The sequence below is a fragment of the Centropristis striata genome, chromosome 17 (assembly GCF_030273125.1).
Source record: "Centropristis striata isolate RG_2023a ecotype Rhode Island chromosome 17, C.striata_1.0, whole genome shotgun sequence".
NCBI lineage: Eukaryota > Metazoa > Chordata > Actinopteri > Perciformes > Serranidae > Centropristis > Centropristis striata.
Window position 1 is genome coordinate 33,953,973 of NC_081533.1, and position 23,539 is coordinate 33,977,511.

Consider the following 23,539-nt stretch of genomic DNA (forward strand, 5'->3'; position numbering starts at 1 on the left):
TTTGGTCATTAAACTATTATTAAAAAACTATTATAACCTTGCTAGGGAATTCACTGTTCCAATGAGGGTCCTCACAAAGATAGAAGTACAAGAATGTGTGTGTGTGTGTGTGTGTGTGTGGCTGTATTAGCATGTTACACTCAGGTTAGGAAGCACTGTATATCAGCACTGAGCTCCTGCCTCTTATTTGTTTCCTAATTTTCATATTTCCAGCGAGGAGAACACACCTCCAGTCACACCATCAACTCTCAGACTCAACAGGAAAACACTCTTTATCCTCATTAGAAAACATTTTTCAAACAAGGTGATTCATCAAAATCTGACAGGGCAAAACGCTCCAAAAGAGAGTGAAGAGATTGTTTTTTTTTCTGTTCAGGTAAAAACACAAAACAGGAAAACACAGAGGCAGGAAACTGGACTATGTATGGTTAAAGGTTATAAAATATTGGAAAAAATGTTGATGTGTGGTCTCCACTTCTTCCTTCGCCTTTTTGGACATGAAATATCTATTTTTTTATTGCGATTTTTCTAACCCTAACCCTGCTCGGTGCGATTGCCCCGAGGCCCTAATAAAGTGCAACCAGTTTGCTGTGTGTTTAGTGTGTGTGGTTGGTGTTTACCTTCCTCGCGGCACTTCTCCCTCCACAGCAGGTTGTCCTCAGCCAGGATCCTCCAGTACCTGCAGGTCTGAGCCGCCTGCAGCAGGTCTCTGGGCGCCAGGAAGGTCAGCACGTACAGCGCCAACTGAAACACACAAACACACTTTAAAATACTGGTCTGTTCCCCAGGTTGTTGAATTTCATGTAATTCTTATTTATTTATTGTTTTGAAATATTACTATAAATATTTTCTTTGTGTTAAACATGTTTGAATAAAGAGATCAATCAATCAATTTAAGTTTAAATCGTGATTATTTATGCTACTTTCCAAAGCAAGGCAACAACAGAAGATTTTTTTTGGTGTTGGTAAAAAAAGTTAAAAATGAAGCATTTTGTGATTGATATAATCAAATTCAAGCATGTTTTATGGTTTTCTTAGTGTTTGTATATAAAAATGAACAATGTGGAATCAAAATTAATATTAAAACACAATTTCTTAGACACTGTAAAAAAAACCGAGATATATCTCTTTCAAACATCTGAGCGAAAATTGCCCAAAACTGCAGCGTAAAAATATTAATAGATTTTTGTTGATTTAACAACAAAAAACACACCTGAAAAAAGCATCTGAATTTCAAGTGTATGGTGCGAAAATCCCCCAAAATTGCACCAAAAATACAATTAAATAATTTTCTACCCTACATCCAATTCCTTCACTGCCAGATAATGCAATATTTTTTTCATATTATATCATTGGCTTTTTGTGGATTTATTCACATACAAGTGTCTCAGTTAAGCCCCGCCCCCTTTAGGGTGATCAAGCCTCCTTCATAATTTAATCCGCCAGCAAAGTAACGAAAAATGGTCAAAAGCTTCTGTGTGAGTATTCCAGAAAAGTTTTAATAAAGATCCCAAGATGGTAATGTTTGGACTCATACCAAATTACATAACAGGAAGGGGGAAAAAATATATTTTAAAAGTACCTGTATCGGAACAGAGGCCGAGGGGAACTAACTAGTGGGCGGAGCCAAAACACTCAGCCGCTTTCCAAAAAGTACTCAGTGGAAACACGCCTTATGTCACATTTTAAGGACAGAGGTGGTGGAGTATTCAGAACAATTACAACATGTGGAGTAGAAGAAGGTCCAATCTGTATTACAGTAATTATAATGATGCGTACCTCTTTGGGCAGCAGGGATATGAAGTCTCTCTGGAACTGAGGCTCGATGACCTGCATCATGTGCTTCACCTGATTGGTCTCACACCTGTCAATCAACTCGTCCAGAGCCAATAGCCTCTCAGGACCGCTCCACATCTGGAAACATAGCAGGAACAGTTTATTTAGTACAACACCTTTTGTAGAACAAGGTCACGAAGGAATTAAAATGTGAAAGTAGGACCATTAAAACAGGAAATACACTAATTTCACATTATGAAATTAATGCACATTTGCAACATTTAAAATTCTTTATTGAGCATGATAGTGTTTTGAAAGTAAAAAAAAGATTCAAAATCACATTTTATGTTGGACTAAAGGACTAAAAAAAAGACACAAAATGACCAAAAAAAGACACAAAATGACAAAAAAAAGACACAAAATGACAAAAAAGACACCAAAAGACACAAAATGACTTAAAAAAGACACAAAATGACCAAAAAAAGACACAAAATGACAAAAAAGACACCAAAAGACACAAAATGACTAAAAAAAGACACAAAATGACCAAAAAAAGACACCAAAAGACACAAAATGTCTAAAAAAAGACACAAAATTACAAAAAAAAGACACAAAATGACAAAAAAAGACACCAAAAGACACAAAATGACTTAAAAAGACACAAAATGACAAAAAAGACACAAAATGACCAAAAAAAGACACAAAATGACAAAAAAAGACACCAAAAGACACAAAATGACTTAAAAAAAACACAAAATGACCAAAAAAAGACACAAAATGACAAAAAAAGACACCAAAAGACACAAAATGACATGAAAAGAATTTAAAAATGGACAAAATAGCCCAAGACTCCATAGAGTTAAGTTGTTAACCCATTTCTTGTTCCCTGAAAAAGGCCTACTTGTATAATTCTGAAATGTACATTATTTTCCAGTTTTGGTTAAGCTTACCTTTTTTTATTTACCTCTGGCAGTTCACCACTTACCTTTGGACCCTTTCAAGCTGTTCATTTGACTTGAACTGCTTGAATTTCAATAAAAAACTGGAAAAATTGGGGTGTTCTAAAACTTTTGACCGGTAGTGTACATTGATTAATAAATAAAACATAAGCAACAACTCAGCTTTAAATACACAATATTACAAACATTAGTCAGCTGTAAAAAGGTCACAGAGTGCTGCACGGGAACATATAAATGTTTAAATAAGCAGTAAAAACAACAAATAATAAAACATAAGGAACAGCTGACCTTAAAGAACACAATATTAAAACCATTAATCAGCTGTAAAACAAAGGTCACACAGGAATAAAACGGTTTAAAAATGTAAAACTGTAAACAAGTAATAAAAAAGGATGAATGAGGAGGAAGATTTTTGAGTGTTTCTCAGAATATTTGACTGTTTGAGTGTTTTTCTGTGTGATTTATACATTAAATATCAGTTTGTGTCTGAGATGTTTCGTGTGTTTCAAAGAGTTTCCCCCCGAGCTACAACTGAGAGAACAACGCTCTTCATTTAAGTGTGTGTGTGTGTGTGTGTGTGTGTGTGTGTGTGTGTGTGTGTCTGGACTTGTATGTTTTTGTATTGGTTACATAAGAAGAGCTCGGAGGCAGCACTCCTCTCATACTCACTGTTAACGTGCAGCAGGCGGAAGATTCACACACACACTTTACTGAATGTGTGTGTGTGTGTGTGTGTGTGTGTGTGTGTGTGTGTTATCTGGGTGTAGTTTGTTCCAGCTGGTCCAGTAAAACCAGTCTGTGTCATAGAGAATGCTGGCTAACGAGTGGTGATTGGTTAGAAAGGTGTTCTGATCTGGAGCTTCTGTTTATCACAGTCAAGCTGATAACAAACGTCCCAAACATGATAAACAATTGTTTACAGTTGGTTGTTGTCATATCAGGCGTCCCAGGAATGAGGCTTTTGAACGTGTTGGTGGTTAGATGCTTGAAGTAAAGTCTGTTGAGGTGATTAACACAAGCGGAAGACATGTTGGCGTTTATTGTAAGATATAAAATGCGTTCGTAAATAATTCTACTTTTTTGTCGTTTTGTGTCTTTTTGGTAATTTTGTTTCTTTTTTGGGTCATTTTGTGTCTTTTCTGGTCATTTTGTGTCTTTTTTTTTATCATTTTGTGGTCAATTTGTGTCTTTTTTGGTCATTTTGTTTCCTTTTTTTGGTCTTTTTGTGTTGTTGTTTTTTGTCGTTTTGTGACTTTTTGGTAATTTTGTTTCTTTTTTGGGTCATTTTGTGTCTTTTCTGGTAATTTTGTGTCTTTTTTTATCATTTTGTGGTCAATTTGTGTCTTTTTTGGTCATTGTGTTTCCTTTTTTTGGTCTTTTTGTGTTGTTTTTTGTCGTTTTGTGTCTTTTTGGTAATTTTGTGTCTTTTTTGGTAATTTTGTTTTGGTTGATATAAAATGCGTTCGTAAATAATTCTACTTGTGAATTTTGACTTTTTTAACGTGTTCTTAAAAAGGCTGTTGCTAACCAGAGGCTAGATTAGACTACAGAGGTTGTCGGGGACATTAGTTTACAGAGCTGTTTATCACAATAGCCACCTTTCTTTGTGTTTCCATGGTGTATGGAAGCTGATAATGTTGATTTTTATGGTTTAAGTCTTGTGGTTTGTAGCTATAAAGATGAATTACTCGATGAATACTAAAAAGCAATTTACATGAGCTGTACAGTGTAATATCCTACTTTTATGTGGGAATTTAAAGAGTAAGGAAGCAAAAAATATTTATTTTTAAGGTTGAAATAAGCAAGTTTAGACACATCAGTCATCGTGTTGATGAATTGAGCTTGGCTTATACTATATTACATGGCAGAGAACCTGGAAAAGGAAGAGGAAGACCTAGAAAGAACTGACTCTCAAATATTACAAGTTGGACGAATATGACACCGTATAATGCAACTAGAACTGTAGAAGATCAACCAAACTGGAAAGAACTGGTGAAAAACATCATAGTGCACCTACGGCGTGTGGGGTATTTATCAACGTATAATATGTCGTAGAATAAAACGCCAACATCTCTTCAGCTCTTGTTAACCACAGACCTTATTTCAGCTTCTAACCACCAACACATGCAGAATCCTCACTGAGTTAGAGAGGAGAAGCTCCAGGATGCTAACATGCTAACTAACTTTCTGCTTTAACCCTTTGATGCACAACATGGTCTAAAGTGACCCGACAGAGTTTTTATGTTCTATATCTTTACAATAAATTATTTTCATCATTCAGTATTCCAGGTTTTCCTCAATTAGTTTGTTTTGTATCATCATCCATCCTAATTTTATGGTTTCCTTTATTCATTTTTGAATAAAATCCCTTTTTGTGTCACTACTCTTCTAATGCACAACATGGGTCAAAAATGACCCATATCCATTTTTTTTAGCTAAGTAGCTTGCTAAGCTAACTACTTAGGTAACTTCTTGGCTAAGTAGCTTGTTAAGCTAACTACTTAGCTAACTTCTTGGCTAAATAGTTAGCTTAGCAAGCTACTTAGCCATGTAGTTAGCTATGTAATAATACAAAAACTTTTTTTCTTCATAAAGTATGAGAGGCAAAATGGAAATAATTATCAGTTGTTATCAAAAACAAGATATTTAAAAAAAATCTTGGAATATTCAATCATAAAATAAGTTGATATCAAAAGATAGAGCACAGAAACACACAGCATCCATTAAATAACATGGGGAATTAATGCGGGTCATTTTTGACCCATGTTGTGCATCAAAGGGTTAAGAACTCATTCCTGTGGTGTCCTGTAAAACAAAAGTTCTGAGGTCTGGAACTGGAGTCCTGATCACTTCTATGTGTGATGATGCATCCTTTTTGAGAACTTGATGGCTTATAGTTTCAAAGTAATGATTGGACAATCAGTGCTCAGGGGGCGGGACTAATTCAGCTCATGATGCACTAAATATTGGGTAGTGAGGAAGAAACAGCTGTGTGCTGACCTGGAAGGTGTGCAGCCAGTCCTGCAGGCCGGAGGGGGGCGGGCCCGAGGTGACGCGCCGCCGCTGAGCCGAATGCCCATTGGCCAGCCGGAGGTCACCGAAGGTGGTCGGGGTGGTGGCCTGAACCAGACTGGCAGGACTGAGGACAGACAGACAGACAGGGTGTTAGCATCTGGACAGATATCTCTGGCTCTGTTTTAATCTTTTACTTTGTCTTCTGTGTTAGACATCAACAACAACTAAAGTTTGACTTTGTGTTAGGGCCGGGACTCTTAATTAATCTAATTAATGAGAGGCTTTGTAATTAATTAATCAAAATTATCGCATTTTAATCGCATATAAATATTTGACCTGAGAACAGTGAGAAGTAATTTTTTTCACATGGATTTTTAGTATACCATTGAATAACTAGAAAATTTCCTCTGGGGAAATTCTGAAAGGGCCACGGGAGCTACTGCCGGTGTGTGTACACTATGATGGGATTCTTCAGAGATTTCAAACTATGCCCTTTAACCTCAAAATGTGTGTGTGTGTGTGTGTGTGTGTGTGCGTGCGTCTGTGCGTGTGTGTGTGTGTGTGTGAGGAGTGTGCGTGCTTCGAGCGTGTGTGTGTATCTGTAACTGTAATCACATCAAATATCAAAGCAATCAACAGAATTAACTGACACCTGTTAATGTCCCGGAACATTGACAGATGGAATTTCTGTCCTCGAACAGAAAGCATTTTTGGCAAAACCATAATACCTATCATTGATCTGACTTCACTTTGAGCGTCCTGAGTTCTTCCTGAACGTCTACATATGTTTTTTTTAAGGAAAATTAAAAAATAGCTTTGTTAGAGTGATCTAAAAAAACTGTTCCATCTTCCTTTTTTCCAAAATCTTCTTGTGTTTTTAATATGGGCCAATGAGGCTGTTGGTGGTGTTGGTGGATCATCTGTGCATCCTACGCCCAAACTATAACTCTGACAGCTTTACCAGAGGATTGTGAGGGAGAAGACTAATTTTCCTACGTTTCTATGTATAAATTATTTCTGTAGAGTGGAATTTGCGGCCTGGAGCGCAGTTTTCAAATTTATTTTTTGACAGTTTTTTCTCTCCCTCTACACTCTGGTGATGATGTCACACACTCTGACACGAACATTCCGTGCAATACACACCCATTATAATCTCAGAATTTCTCCAAAAATGATCATGGTCATTGAACAGGGATTGATTAAAAAACTATATGACCTATCGAAACGTGGATTAATACACCGATACACAAGACTTGTGTCTACTGTTTAAAGTTTAAATGGAGTCTCTAGGTGAAATTATGCCGGAGAAGTAGACGTCTGAAAATCTTCAATTAATGTTCTTTTTCGCTCATTTTTTGTCGGCCGTCCCATTCATTTCAATGAAAAATTCGTATTCTGTAGAGAAAAGTAATAGCACACCGATCCCGATCAAACCGCACGTTTTGATATATAATTTGTAGCGGGACGAAATTGCGTCCAGAAGAGGAAGGAAAAAATGTGCTATGGTGATATGTGAATTCCTTGTTGCCTAGCAACACAACCATGCTCTTATGGATGCTTCCATCTGTTGGTTTTTAGTAACTAAATGTCCCATCATCCACGGGGCCAACCAAAGGTCTCATCAGCTTCTTCCTTCATGTTCACTGTGGTTTGTTGTTGTCTCAACTCATCAACGCTAGTTGGTGCTCCAGTATAATCGCTCCTCCTGAAACTCATCCAGTGAGAAATGTTCCGCGGTGCAAAAATTAGCGTGATTAAAATGCATAAATTTTTTTTACGCGTTCATTTTTGTGTAATTAATTAATCTTAATTAATGTGTTGAAGTCCCGGCCCTAGTTTGTGTCTTTAAACTGTAGTTAACAGTTGTTGGGGTTGTCCTGGTAACCAGCTAAATGAAAGGTGTGTTACCTGAGGTATCCGTTGCCTTTGCAGTGCTTCTTCCCTGAAGGGAAGGGCCGTCCGTCAGGCCCGTGGTCCAGCTTCCTCTTCATCTGGTGGGAGGAGGAAGAGACAGTGAGAGACAGTGACGCTCTTCAAAGGTGAAGCAGGAGGAAGAAATCAAACCACAGACACTAACAGACGGGTTAGCTTTGTTGTTTGGCTTTTAACAGGTTAATCCTTCCTGAACACACATCTATAGGAATGTTTTAAATTATGTCTAAATGTAATCTCGATGTGAGATGCATGATATAATGAAACTAGGCCTGTAGAGGAAATGTGAGAGAAATCTGACAAATGTTTGTGGTTTTCTGGATCAATAAAAACTGTTGTTGAGTCCACATTAGACAGTATTCTTTCACCTGATTAGCCTGGCTAACACCAGACTAATCTCAAATGAGATCTAGTCTGGAAACCAGCCGTTCATTTCTCCGTAGAGGAGGTGTGGTTTACGATCCTCCGGAGCCGTTTATTGGGCGCTACGAATGTCTATCAAAAGCGTCTGTAGGTAGCTCTTAGCCAATCAGATCAGTTATACCAGATGACGTAGTAGAGCAACAGAAATGGATGTTTACATAGCCAGACTAGCCCATCTCTACTTTGAGACTAAAGTGCTCAATTCTGCTACTGCAACGTTTTTCTGCAGCATGTTCTGGCTCTGGCTGCTCCGTAGTTTCAGCTCAGTCTACCGGCAGTGTTGGTGTGTGTGTGTGTCTGTGAGAGTGTTGCTGCTGCTTTGCTTCTCCAGTTCTCGCTTTCTGCAAGATTATTTATTTTCACGCTTTATTCCCCCTCATGTCATTCAGCCACACACATCCACTGATTTTATGGGCAATAAACAAGCTGCTGCGGGTCTCTGGGGGCTCCGCTGTCCCCCGGCTCGTAGCCAGATCACCGGCGTTACGGTAGCGCCGGTGATTAGCGGCGCTAATAGCCCCGCTACCGGTGATCTGGCTACCAGCCGGGGGACAGCGGAGCCGCCGAGAGACCTTTCGCCTTTCAACTTTCGCTCTAAACTATTTAAAACACCATCTACAGCTAAAGAGAGTTTTGCGTCTGCAGCAGCCATGTTGGATCCGTAAGAAAACTACAAAACTACAAGCTTCCGTCTACCAAGTAGTACGCGTCATCGTCTCACCGTCCCTCCCCGCTCTGTGATTGGATCCCTAAAACAGGGCTAAGAAAGCTCTCTGGTTTCCAGACTGGATGGAGGTTCGAAATGAAATTCGAGCGCGCAAGGCATTATGGGTATACCCAGGCTATCACCTGATAGAGACCTTTGTGTAATTTAGCAAGAATTTAGTGAAGAATCCCGCTAAAAATGTCACTTTCTAAGGTTTTGCTCTCATCGTTTAAAGCTATGTAGAAAAACAAGCTTCTGGTATTGGAGTTTTGTCTGATTTTGATTCATTTTTAGGGGTATTACAGCAGAATATCCCTCTCTTACTTGGGTTTTCATAGTGTAAGGAGGCAAAAATTGTCTTCTTTTTTTTCTCAGTTTGAAGCTATGTGGAGAAACAAGGATCAGATATTGATGCTTCGTCCAATATTAGTGCACCGTCTTACATTTTTGACATCTTATACACCAAAAATCGACCTACAGTTAACAGAAGCTGCATGATGTAATATCCATCTTTTACTTGTGTTTTAATGGTAAAAAGAAGCAAGAATTGATGATTTATAAGGTTTTCATTTTAGAGTTTAAAGCTATTTGAGGAAATAAGGATCAGACATTGAAGTTGCACCAAATTGTTGTCATATATTTCTGCTGTTTTATACACCGAATTTGACCAAAAATGCAGTTTAAAGCAGCTGTGCAGCTTACACTGGTTTCCATGGTGAAAAGAAGCAAGAAATGTTGATTTATAAGGTTTTCTTTTTAGAGTTTAAAGCTATTTTGAGAAACTAGGATCAGATACTGACACTTCATCCAATTTTTTTTTTTTTTTTTAATTCACTTCTTATTGAGGAATTTTTTAAACATTTTATACAGAACAAAGAACAAGAACAGTTGGGGTGGGGGGTACCAATATCACACAGCGTCATCATTTTCTCCTATCATCATTCTTTGCAGCAGTCGTTGTTAGTTAAATGACAGTTTTATATAAAATCAGAAGCTTCATCCAATTTTAATGCAGTTTTAAAAACCAAATTTGACCCAAAAATGCAACTGGGCAGTATAAAATCGCTATTTAATTTGTGGCTTCATGGTGTAAAAAAGCAAAAAATTGTCATTTTCTAAGCTTTTTTTCTTAGTCCGGCGGCTAAGGACCAGATTTGGGAATAAAGGGGACACGTCGGACAAAAGCACCAAATTTTTTCCACATGCTCTCTATCACTATAGGTTTCAATTTTTGGTAGGAGCCACTTCATCAAGATTGCAGATCGGAGATGGCAGCCATATAAAATCTATGAGAACCAGTATATCTTCTAAGCCACTTAGAAGGTCAATCTTAGTGTCAAAATATACATTTTCTGAGTCAAAGAATAATTTAAAGCTACTGAGAATATCACTAGATGATCAAATAGATATGTTCATTTTGGCCATGTATTTACATAATTATTAGATTCAGCTCAGGATTCTCTGCTGCAGCACTTGAAGCGAGTTGCCTACCAGTCTGGGTGAAAATGAACATTTCTATTTGATCAAATAATCATCTAGTGATATTCTCAACAGCTTTAAATGATTCCTTGACCCAGAAAATGTAGATTTTGACACCAAGAATGACCTTCTGAGTGGCTTGGAAGATGTATTGGTTCTCATAGACTTTATATGGGTGCCATCTCCGATCCACAATCTTGATGAAGTGGCTCCTACCAAAAATTGAAACCTATGGTGATAGAGAGCACGTGGAAAAAATTTGGTGCTTTTGTCCAGCGTGTCCCCTTTATTTAGCTAAGCTGCCTGACTATCTGTAACACTTCTGTAAAAGATGAACAAGCACCTTTGCTGATTTGAACCATTATGCACCAAAAAACCAAGGACAGATTCCTCTCATGTGACAAACTATTTGGCCATAATAAACGCTGTGGGACACATGGGGAGACATGTGTGGAGGAGATGTTTCAGACTTCCTGAGTGGATTCAGAGAGTGGGAGTTTCCTGCGGTTAAAAGGGAAAAAGGAGGCCGAGAACACGTTTGTGCAGAGACGCAGATAAACCAGAGAGAGAGAGAGTGAAAACAGCTTTCAGGTCTGAACCAGCTTCTGTCTCTTTCTCTCTCTCTCTCTCTCTCTCTGAATGAACGCAGGAATGCAGAAAATCGCAGGAATGTCGCCGGTGCAGCACTGGTCCAAAATAGAGCAGCACACACACACACACACACACACACACATTCTTGTACTTCTACCTTTGTGAGGACGTTCATTGGAACAGTGAATTCCCTAGCAAGGTTGTACTAGTTTGGGATTTTTCATTAGTTTTAGTTTTAATTTTCATTGTGAATTTTGTGTCTTTTTTTGGTAATTTTGTGTCTTTTTATAGTTATTTTGTCTTTTTTTAATCATTTTGTGGCCAATTTGTGTCTTTTTTAGTCATTTTGTGTCTTTTTATAGTTATTTTGTGTCTTTTTATAGTTATTTTGTGTCTTTTTTGGTCATTTTGTGTCTTTTTTTGGTCATTTTGTTTCTTCTTTTAGTCATTTTGTGTCTTTTTTTGGTCATTTTGTTTCTTTTTTGTCATTTTGTGTCTTTTTATAGTTATTTTGTGTCTTTTTATAGTTATTTTGTGTCTTTTTTTTTATCATTTTGTGGCCAATTTGTGTCTTTTTTTAGTCATTTTGTGTCTTTGCATAGTTATTTTGTGTCTTTTTTTGGTCATTTTGTGTCTTTTTTTACACACTGTGTCTCTTTTTAGTCATTTTGTGTCTTCTTTTGGTCATTTTGTTTCTTTTTTTGGTCATTCGTGTCTTTTTTGGCCATTAGTGCCTTTTATTGGTCATTTTGTGTCTTTTTTTGTCAATTTGTGTCTTTTTTTGTCAATTTGTGTCTTTTTTTGGTCATTTTCTGTCTTTTTTTGGTCATTTTGTTTCTTTTTTGGGTGATCTGAACTGTGCGTGTGAGATTGTGTTCAGTGAGTGGGGGTCACGGACAACATGCCTGTTAAATTGGGGGTCGCGACTCAAAAAGGTTGAGAACTACTGGCCTATAGGAATGTTTTAAATGATGTCTAAATGTAATCTCGATATGAGATGCATGATATAATGAAACAATGCCTGTGGAGGAAATGTGAGAGAAATCTGACAAATGTTTGTGGTTTTTTATTGTTTGTCATGCTCAAACGAAAGGTTTTCAAGAAACCATAAGAAAGAAACTGGAATTTTTTCGGCTTAAGACACGCGTCAACTACATCCTCACGCTCCATAATTGAAGTGTGCGTTTAGAAAGTAGAACTAGACGGAGCCACGCTAAAACACCTAAAGATGAATATTTCACTGCAACGCACTGCTGTAATTTCTGCTTTTTTTTTTCAAACTCTGAAAACTAAACTCATAATCTGCTTTTCATTTTTTGGACTCCTTCTTTCTCCCCCCTCCTCCATGTCGCTGGCTTTCCCTAACAGATGTCGCGTCTGTGTGGATTTCATTAAGCCCCAAAGAGAAAAACTTCACTTGAGGATGAAAAACAGCTAAAATGTGTTTGCTGTTAAAACCAGAAGACTTCGGCTGTGATGTGCCACATCTGTGTTTTTATGTCAAATCTCTACATTCTGCCGATATAATGATTAACTCTATGACACTTAAAAGCAGGGGTCTCAAACTCAAATTACCTGGGGGCCGCTGGAGGCATTATCAAAATGACCAAAATATAACACAAAATTACTAAAAAAGACACAAAATGACAAAAAAAGACACAAAATGACAAAAAAAAAGACACAAAATGACAAAAAAAGACAAAAAAAGACACAAAATTACAAAAAAAAAGACACAAAATGACTAAAAAAGACACAAAATGACAAAAAAAAGACACAAAATTACTAAAAAAAAGACACAAAAAGACAAAAAAAGACACAAAATTACTAAAAAAAGACACAAAATGACAAAAAAAAGACACAAAAGTACTAAAAAAAGACACAAAATGACAAAAAAAGACACAAAATGACTAAAAAAAGACACAAAATAACAAAAAAAGACACAAAATGTCAGAAAAAAACACAAAATTACTTTAAAAAAAAAACACAAAAATGACAAAAGAGACACAAAATGACCAACAAAATACACAGAATTACCAAAAAAGAAAGAAGAAAACTAAATTACTTAAAAAAGAACCAAAATGGCCAAAAAAAGACACAAGATTACAAAAAAGGGCACAAAATTATTTAAAAAAGACACAAAATTGTTTAAAAAAGACACAAAATTATTAAAAAAGACACAATTATCAAAAAAGACACAATTATTTAAAAAAAAGACACAAAATGACAAAAAAAGACACAAAATTACTAAAAAAAAGACACAAAATAACAAAAAAAGACACAAAATGTCAGAAAAAAACACAAAATTACTTTAAAAAAATACAAAAATGACAAAAGAGACACAAAATGACCAACAAAATACACAGAATTACCAAAAAAGAAAGAAGAAAACTAAATTACTTAAAAAAGAACCAAAATGGCCAAAAAAAGACACAGAATTACCAAAAAAAGGGCACAAAATTATTCAAAAAGACACAAAATTGTTTAAAAAAGACACAAAATTACTAAAAAAGACACAAAATTATTTTAAAAAGTAATTAAAGGGACCTTCCACACACAACACGGTAAAGTGCCATTCATATAAACTCACATTAAACTTTCATATCAAGGTGGGGGCCACAAAATATCATTATGAGGGCCACAATTGGCCCGCGGGCCGCCAGTTTGAGACCCATGTAAAAGAGCTTATTGTACCTTTTGAAGCCATCTCATCTCTACAGTGTCATTCTGACAGGATTAACTCATAATTCCCTTCTTTAATCTGTATTTTTACTATGAAAAAGGTTTTATTTCTGCTGTTTGTAACTCTGAACAAGCAAACAAGCATTAGATACGACAGTTTAGCCTGATTTTAGCTCATTTTTGCTGTATTATACACTACACTGGAGCCAAACACTTGGAAAATTTGTGTTTCCACAGTGTGGCAAAGCAAATAAAACTGATTTCTATGGTTTTTATTGTGTGGTTTGTGGCTGTAAAGATCAATTACACACAGGGAACTAAAGTTTTGTCTGATTTTTATATCGTATTTGAGTTTTCAGCAGCTGTGCAGCACAATATACATCTTTTACTTGTGTTTTCATGATGTAAGGAAGATAAAATGTGGATTTCTAGTAGTTTCTAGGTTTAAGTCTTGTGATTTGTAGCTGTAAAGATGAAATATACGATGGATTCTGAATAATTTACACACATTTTGGCAGTTTAATACATAATATATGACCAAACCATAGAGTTTAGCATAATAGCCATCTTTCTTTGTGTTTCATGATGTAAGGAAGCTGATAATGTTGATTTTTTATGGTTTAAGTCTTGTGGTTTGTAGCTGAAAGATGAATTACTAAACACAAAGATTTCTGCTGTTTTATGCTCTGTGTTTGACCCCAAAAAAGCAATTTACATAAGCTCTACAGTATTATATCCTACTTTTGTGTGCTTTTTTTTACAGTGTAAGGAAGAAAAAAAATATTTACAGATTACAACTGTATAGATCAACATGCATATTGAGGTTTTTACTGTTTTCTACACCATATTTGACCCAAATAATGCAGTTTCCAGGAGCTGTACAGTGTAATATTGTACTTTTATGTGTTTTCACAGTGCAAGGAAGCAATTTAATCTGCTTAAATCTTTATTTCTAAAGTTGTGTGCTTGGCATTTGGAAAGGTGGCAATGCATCCTGAAGTTTAGGTTGACTTTGATGTATTTATATTGAATTTTATCTCCTTTAAGCACAAATTTAATTTTTTTAATCGAAAATAAAGCAGTTTACAGCAGCTGAACTGTGTAATATTATACTTTTATGTGTTTTGTACTCTAGAAGGAAGCAAAAAAATATATTTTAAGGTCGTGTGGTTTGCAATTTAATGCCTTTTTTATTCAATTTTATCTCCTTTAAGCACATTTTTTTTTAATCGAAAATAAAGCAGTTTACAGCAGCTGACCTGTGTAATAATATACTTTTATGTGTTTTGTACTCTGGAAGGAAGCAAAAAATATATATTTTAAGGTTGTGTGGTTTGCAATTTAATGCCTTTTTTATTCAATTTTATCTCCTTTACGCACTATTTTTTTTAATCCAAAATTTCAAAATGTGCAGTTTCCAGCAGCTGTTGAGAGATAAATATCAGATACTCAGGCTATGTTTAATTTTTACTGTGTAATAATATACTTTTATGTGTTTTGTACTCTGGAAGGAAGCAAAAAAATATATTTTAAAGGTCGTGTGGTTTGCAATTTAATGCCTTTTTTATTCAAATTTATCTCCTTTAAGCACAATTTTAATTTTTTAAATCGAAAATAAAGCAGTTTACAGCAGATGAACTGTGTAATATTATACTTTTATGTGTTTTGTACTCTGGAAGGAAGCAAAAAAATATATTTTAAGGTTGTGTGGTTTGCAATTTAATGCCTTTTTTTAATCAATTTTATCTCCTTTACGCACTATTTTTTTAAATCCAAAATAATGCAGTTTCCAGCAGCTGTTAGGGGAGATAAATATGCTTGATTTTTACTTATTTGCACTTTTATTCCACTATAATAAACAACATTTCGCCACAAAAGCAGGATTCAACCCTCCAACAATGCCTTGCTCGTTGGTTCGGTGTGTTTAAAGTCCAGACACACACACAGACAGCTGATCAATAATCAATAATCAGATCTAAGAGGGTAGAGATAGAGAGGACACAGGGTGAGTAGTGTCTCTCTGCCGGTTCCGCAGTGGTCCACACACACACACACACACACACACACACACACACACACACACACAAACCACACACATGCACGCGCGCACACACACACTGACACACTGTGCACGCGCCACCGAGGCATTCCGCTGTCAGAGAAACGCCTTGTCATCCCGGTGTGCCCCGCAGCCTGACAACCTTCACACCCCGCACCACAGCCTCATATACCGCACCGACAGCACCGATCGGCCCGCAGCTGCACGCACCGGCCGATCGATCGGCCGATAATCAATACTCACTTTGTAGAAGATGAGCTTCAAGGTGCCGTAGAACCCCATGGCTGCCCCGGTAGGTGCGAGCCTCCCTCCCGGAGAGCGAAACACAAAGATATATAAACTAAAAAAACACTAATTCACAGCGATTAGATCCCAAAGATGGATATCCGAGGATTGGAAGGCGTGACGTCAAAAATCCATCCGGTGAATCGGCGAGAAGTGATCGATCAGGTAGAGGCGATCAGTCCGAGTGGAGCTCGTGCTGCTGCTGCTTCACATTCACTGGAGAGGACCGTCTCTCTCTCTCTCTCTCTCTCTGTCTCTCTCTCTCTCTCTCTCTCTCTCCACAGGAACACGCAGGGACATGCCTCTCTCTGCCTCGTGAGAGAGACAGGGGTGGAGCCGCGTGCGGCATGTATGTGTATGTGTGTGTGTGTGTGTGTGTGTGTGTGTGTGTTCAGAACGTTCTGATTTGGAATTCTGTGAAAATGTATCTAATTTCGTGATTCACGGAGTTCTAGAACGCCTGACGTCACAATCAGCCTTGAAGTTGCAGCAGTGGAACGAGTGGAACACAGAGTTCTGGTGCTCCTTTGATCTCTATGAACAGTTGAAATAGATGTTGTGTTCTACTCCTGTGTGTGCTATCAGTGGCAGAATGCATTCTACCTAAAGATGGTGTACGCAACGTGTGTCTCCCCCTGCTGGCAGTAAGAGTCACTACACCAACAAATGGTGCACCTCATAAAGCACACTGCGCTCAGTCAGCCTCCACTTGTTTTCCCGGTGCGTGAGCTGTGTTTCCACGATAGTCGAATACAAAATAAATTAATATAAATAAAAAAAAATATATATATAAAATCACATAAAGTTACCTGTGTGTGTGTGTGTGTGTGTGTGCACGTGTGTGTTTGAAGCATATGTATGCATGTGTGAGGAGTGTGCGCTCTTACGTGCATGTGTGTGTGTGTGTGTTTCTGTAACTGTAATCACATCAAAGATCAAAGCAATCAACAGAATTAACTGACACCTGTTCCGGCTCAGTGACAGCAGAGGTGGACAGACTGAAATTTCTGGCCTCGAACAGAAAGCATTTTTGGCAAAACCATAATACCTATCATTGATCCGACTTCACTTTGAGCGTCCTGAGTTCTTCCTGAACGTCTACATATGATTTTTTTTAAGAAAAATGAAAAAATAGCTTTGTTAGAGCGATCTACAAAAACTGTTAAATGTTCCTTTTTCTGAAATCTCCCTGCGTTTTTAATATGGGAGCCAATGAGGCTGTTGGTGGTGTTGGTGGATCATCTGTGCGTCCTACGCCCAAACTATAACTCTGACAGCTTTACCAGAGGATTGTGAGGGAGAAGACTAATTTTCCTACGTTTCTATGTATAAATTATTTCTGTAGAGTGAAATTTGCGGCCTGGAGCGCAGTTTTCAAATTTATTTTTTGACAGTTTTTTCTCTCCCTCTACACTCTGGCGATGATGTCACACACTGTGACACGAACATTCCGTGCAATACACACCCATTATAATCTCAGAATTTCTCCAAAAATGATCATGGTCATTGAACAGGGATTGATAAAAAACTATATGACCTATCGAAACGTGGATTAATACACCGATACACAAGACTTGTGTCTACTGTTTAAAGTTTAAATGGAGTCTCTAGGTGAAATTATGCCGGAGGAGTAGACGTTTAAAAATCTCCAATTATTGTTCTTTTTCGCACATTTTTTGTCGGCCGTCCCATTCATTTCAATACAAAATTTTGGGCAGTTTTTCGCGACTTATGTCGCAAAAAATTCATATTCTGTAGAGGAAAGTAATAGCACACCGATCCCGATCAAACCGCACGTTTTGATATATAATTTGTCCTGCAACTCTTCAAGTTGTAGGACTAGTAGCGGGACGAAATTACGTCCGGAAGAGGAATAAGAAGAAATCCACAGTATAACAGTAGTGCTTGGTGCGATTGCCCCGAGGCCCTAATAAAAAGCCACCAAAGTTATGACGGTGTATCCCGAGGGGATCATGAGCCACATTTCAAAACAATCCTTCCACTAATAATCAAGATGTTTCAGTCTGAAGGGAAGTGTTGGAGCGCCACACAGACCAACACCACCAGACAGACCAGAAGCATTATTGAAACGTGCCCAGCAGGAGGTTGTTGCAGGTCGCAGCTTTCTCACAGCTGATTGACCCGAAAGGTCGTCACACTGAAACCCCCACCGGCACACACACACACACACACACACACACACACACACACACACACACACACACACACACACACACACACACACACACACACACACACACAGAATAAGAATGTGCTGGGGGTAATTTAGGAGGTCAAACCTTCACCCAGAGCCTGGAGAGACAAAACACACCCCTCCTCCTTCACCTCCCTCACCTGTTCAGCCTCCTCCTGCTCTTGTTGTTTTCTATCCTTCTGCATCTCAACACAAAACTTTTGCCTTTACCTCATATCATTTTAATAATATAATCACAGCAACACATAAAAAGAAGCCAGGAGGAAGGAGGATGCATAAAGTTAAGTGTGCAGGAAAGCAGAACCACCTGTAGAGAGTGATGTAATGCTATGCGACGGCCCTGCAGCCAGTCGTGTGTGTTGACGTTGAGTCAGACAGGTGTTTCTAATATTTAGTTTCCCAATGACGGCAAACCGTATGTTCAAAACCCCTTCCAGCACAGTTTGTTCCCATCCCTGAACGTCAGCCTGATTCACCCTGGCTGATCATCACCTGCACACCTCAGGTGATACGTCTGTATTTCATTGACATTTAAACACCAAATCCAGAATCCAGACGGCTGTCTCCAAATATAAAACATATCAGGAAGTTTTTGTACCGGGGCTGACTGAACACAAAACTTTTCTGCACTGCAAAAAAGCCAACTTGTATTATTTGGCCTAAAACAGTGATTTCAGTTGGTAAAACTTGGAAATATAAATGATTGACATTTAGGGCAATAATGTAAGTTAGCACAACAAAGGAAGCCAGTTGTCTGCTCAAAAACAAGTTGGTGAGTTGTTGTTACTTATATCTTTAAGTTGGGGTTCACAACAAGGGACAATAGTTCTGATAACTCTTATTTCTTTGTTGGGAAATGCGGTCATTCGCGAAAGCTAGCGGCTAACTGATGCTAGCGGCGCTGCTTGTTACAGCTATAAGAGTATCCATTAGCGTATCAATGCTAATTCAAAATTAATAAAAGCATAAGAGGAAACTGTTTCTGAACAGTAAAACCAGGACAATGCCGTTTTTCAAAATAAAAGTCCCAAAACAACTATATCTTTGTAGTTTAGAAGAATAAAAACCTGAGAGGTACTTCTGTTTGAAAAAGAAGCCCAGGACAAGGCTGTTTTTCAAAGTAAAAGCCCCACAAAGTAACTATATATTTGTAGTTTGTTTGGGAGGCAAATAGCAAAAATATTTCCTGCAGGTAAAAACTTCCCACAGCAGCCATCAATCATCCAACCCCCGAGGCTCCATCCACCCCCTCAATCAGCCTCATCAGGGCTCAGTTGACCTTTGACCTCTGGAGGTGTTAATCTGTTAATCTCATATCAGTTTCCACCAATGATCAATTCCATAATGACTCCTTCAGAACGGGTTTGTGCAGGTTTTTTAGAGTAAAATTCAAGCACTTTTTAAGGTCCCGAAAGCAGAAATGTCCAGAATTTGCATTTATCATCACATCTAAGAGGTTACCATAAATAAACAGTGGGGGAAAAGTATTCACATCCCAAATTTAAGTAAAAGTACTGTGAAATACTCTGGACACAAAGATAAATTAATACTTTAGCTGGGAAAACACTGAAAGCAAGCGGAAACAGACGATTAGTCATGTGAGTTAAATGTTTGCTAAGTTCACCAAGACGTCTCTGTATCCCATCTAGTCTTATTCTACTGATAAAACTTTTTACTTTCTCAAACTTTCTTGCTGAAATAAATGTGTCGTTTCTATTCAGCTTTTTAAAAGCAATACTTCAAAATGCGCATAAAAATAAGTGAATAGACACACGGCTACTGATTCTTTGGACACTGTACGAAGTTCATACATACATACACTACTGGTCAAAAGTTTTAGAACACACCAACTTTTCCAGAATTAAATTGAAAATGATGCAGTTTAATGTCTCAGTGTACTCTGAAATTAATGCACATTTGCAACATTTAAAATTATTTATTGAGCATGATAGTGTTTTGAAAATAAAAAAAAGATTCAAAACTACATTTTATGTTGGACTAAAGGACTAAAAAAAGACACAAAATGACCACAAAAAGACACAAAATAACAAAAAAAAGACACAAAATGACAAAAAATGACTAAAAAAAGACACAAAATGACTAAAAAAAAGACACAAAATGACTAAAAAAAGACACAAAATGACCAAAAAAAGACACAAAATGACTAAAAAAAGACACAAAATGACTAAAAAAAGACACAAAATGACTTACAAAGACATGAAAAGAATTCAAAAATGGACAAAATAGCCCAAGACTCCATAGAGTTAAGTTGTTAACCCATTTCTTGTTCCCTGAAAAAGGCCTACTTGTATAATACTGAAATGTACATTATTTTCCAGTTTTGGTTAAGCTTACCTTTTTTTATTTACCTCTGGCAGTTCACCACTTACCTTTGGACCCTTTCAAGCTGTTCATTTGACTTGAACTGCTTGAATTTCAATAAAAAACTGGAAAAATTGGGCTGTTCTAAAACTTTTGACCGGTAGTGTACAAAACGTCTTTCTTCTGTTTTTGATTTCTCCATCCTTCCATTTCTTGCTGTTATGTCTGTTACTAATTTCTGTCTCTTTCTTTTGCCTCTTCCATCCCACATAAATCTAAATTCTCCCTCTTTCTGCTTCCAATTTACATCTTTTCTCCTCCACTCCCGAGTTTTCTCCTCATATTTCAGTTCAAACAGGCTGGTTAAAGAAAGAAAAACACTTTTGATTGTTATAGCGACCGCAATTAAATTAACAAAACCACAGTTTAGAAATACTCTATTTTATACTATATTTTACAAGTAAAAACTGCATTCAAAATCTTACTCAAGCAGAAATACATACAAGTATTAGCATCAAAATACACTGAAGGTACCAAAAGTAAAAGTACTCATTATGCATATTGGACTATTTCAGAATAATATATTTATATTATTAACTGACAATAATAAATTATGCATTAATGTGTTCTCAATTAAATGTGGCAGCTTGTAAAAGTTGAGCTCATTTTAATTACTTTATATACAACTGGGTAGTTTAATCTGTAATAATATATTTTCAAAGTAAAGCCCCACACAGTAACAATATGTCAGTGGTTTAATAGAATAAAAGCATAAGAGGAAACTGTTTCTGAACAGTAAAACCAGGACAATACCGTTTTTCAAAATAAAAGCCCCCAAAATAACTATATCCTTGTAGTTTACTAAAATAAAAGCCTGAGAGGTACTTCTGTTTGAAAAAGAAGCCCAGGACAAGGCTGTTTTTCAAAGTAAAAGCCCCACAAAGTAACTATATATTCGTAGTTTACTAGAATAAAAACCTGAGAGTATTTTGTTTCACCAGGAAAGCCAAGACAAGCTGTTTTTCAAAGTAAAAGCTAGATAGATAGAAGATAACTTTTTTTTATCTTTGTAGTTTAGTAGAATAAAAGCCTGAGCGGTATCTGTGGCTATACATAAAAAGAAAAGGATTTTCTTTCCAAGTAAAAGCCCCAAAAAGTAATTATATCTTCATAGTAGAATAAAAGCCTGAGAGTAACTGTGTTGAACAGGAAACCCAGGACGAGGCCTTTTTAAAATAAAAAAAACAAACCCTCAAAATAACTATACCAACCATAACTGATACCATACCATACTATACCATACCATACCATAACTGACCATGTTTGAACAGTAAAGCCAGGACAAGGCTGTTTTTCCAAAGTAAAAGCCCCACAAATTGACTATATCTTTGTAGTTTAGAAGAATAAAAGCCTGAGAATGTAACTTTGTGGCTTTTTTTCAAAATAAACCCCCTCAAAATAACTATATATTTTATTATATTTTTATACTATATATGTATCTGTGGCTTTAGAGGAAAAGACAAGAGTGTTTTTCAAAGTTAAAGCCTCACAAAGTAACTATATCCAAGTAGTTTCATAGAATAAAAGCCTGGGAGGTCACTGTGTTTGAACAGGAAACCCAGGACACGGCTGTTTGTCAAAATAAAAGCACCATCTCTGTAGTTTACGAGAATAAAAGCCTGAGCAGTATCTGTGTTTGAACAGGAAACCCTGGACAAGGGTATTTTTCAGAGTAAGAGCCACACAGAGGAACAATATCTTAGTAGTTTACTAGAATAAAAGCCTGAGGTAACTGTGTTTGAACAGGACACCCAGAACAATGCTGTTTTTCAAAATAAAAGCCTCCCAAACGTAACTATCTTTGTAGTTTAGTAGAGTAAAAAACTGAGTAGTATCTGTGGCTTAACAGGAAAAGACAATGCTGTTTTTCAAAGTTAAAGCCTCACAAAGTAACTATATCCAAGTAGTTTCATAGAATAAAAGCCTGGGAGGTCACTGTGTTTGAACAGGAAACCCAGGACACGGCTGTATGTCAAAATAAAAGCACCATCGATGTAGTTTAAGAGAATAAAAGCCTGAGCAGTATCTGTGTTTGAACAGGAAACCCTGGACAAGGCTAGTTTTCAGAGTAAGAGCCCCACAGAAGAACAATATCTTAGTAGTTTACTAGAATAAAAGCCTGAGGTAACTGTGTTTGAACAGGAAACCCAGGACACGGCTGTTTGTCAAAATAAAAGCACCATCGCTGTAGTTCAAGAGAATAAAAGCCTGAGCAGTATCTGTGTTTGAACAGGAAACCCAGGACAATGCTGTTTTTCAAAATAAAAGCCTCCCAAAAGTAACTCTATCTTTGTAGTTAGTAGAATAAAAGCCTGAGTGGTATCTGTGGCTTAACAGGAAAAGACAAGGCTGTTTTTCAAAGTTAAAGTCTGAGAGGCAACTATATCCAAGTTGTTTCATAAAATAAAAGCCTGACAGGTAACTATGTTTGAACAGGAAAGTTTCTGCAGTAATTTTGAAATTAATCAATTATATCTTATAGTAAAATATGAAAATATTCAAGTAAAGTGACCCAAATATATTTAATTAGTCACTTTCCACCAGTGGCAGCCATGAAAATATATATTTCTTATGATTGTAGGTGAGTTGTAGTTAAGAAAACACGTTCAAGTTTTCTCTGCTGCCCTTTTCTCTTTTAAAACTCTCTCTTCTTCTGTGGTATGCAGAGCCTCCGACGGCCTTGTAAAACCTGAAACTGGTGTGTGTTCTGCATTAAGACAGCTGACTCCTTCCCACACTTGGACAGCGTGTGTGTGTGTGTGTGTGTGTGTGTGTGTGTGTGTGTGTGTGTGTGAGTCCAATCAGAGAATGAATAAGGTCTTATAGTGTGTGTGTGTGTGTGTGTGTGTGTGTGTGTGTGTGTTATTTTTGTGTGTTTCATGCTCGGAGCTAACTACTGTCAGACTGGAAACAGAGGAAACCACTTCAAAGACACAGGCAGATGTGGCCTCTGTTTGTAGTGTGTGTGTGTGTGTGTGTGTGTGTGTGTGTGCTTTAGCTAGCTGGATTAGCCTACAAGTGTGTGAAGAATCAATAAA

General features: G+C 37.1%; 1 protein-coding gene across 3 annotated transcripts in view; it reads right to left on the bottom strand.

Moving 5' to 3' along the window:
* The window catches only part of LOC131989072 (F-box/WD repeat-containing protein 7-like), a 55,123-nt gene that overhangs the window by 15,000 nt on the left and 16,584 nt on the right, over window positions 1-23,539 (bottom strand). For 2 of the 3 annotated variants that reach the window (XM_059354242.1, XM_059354241.1), the window contains exons 3-6: window positions 7,659-7,741; window positions 5,736-5,874; window positions 1,780-1,914; window positions 621-744 (exon numbers count right to left, since the gene is read on the bottom strand). In XM_059354242.1, the coding sequence (XP_059210225.1) occupies window positions 621-744; window positions 1,780-1,914; window positions 5,736-5,874; window positions 7,659-7,741 (481 nt within the window). Of the gene's footprint in view, window positions 1-620; window positions 745-1,779; window positions 1,915-5,735; window positions 5,875-7,658; window positions 7,742-15,862; window positions 16,134-23,539 lie in introns of those variants that run through there. The other variant, XM_059354243.1, reaches the window with a different exon arrangement.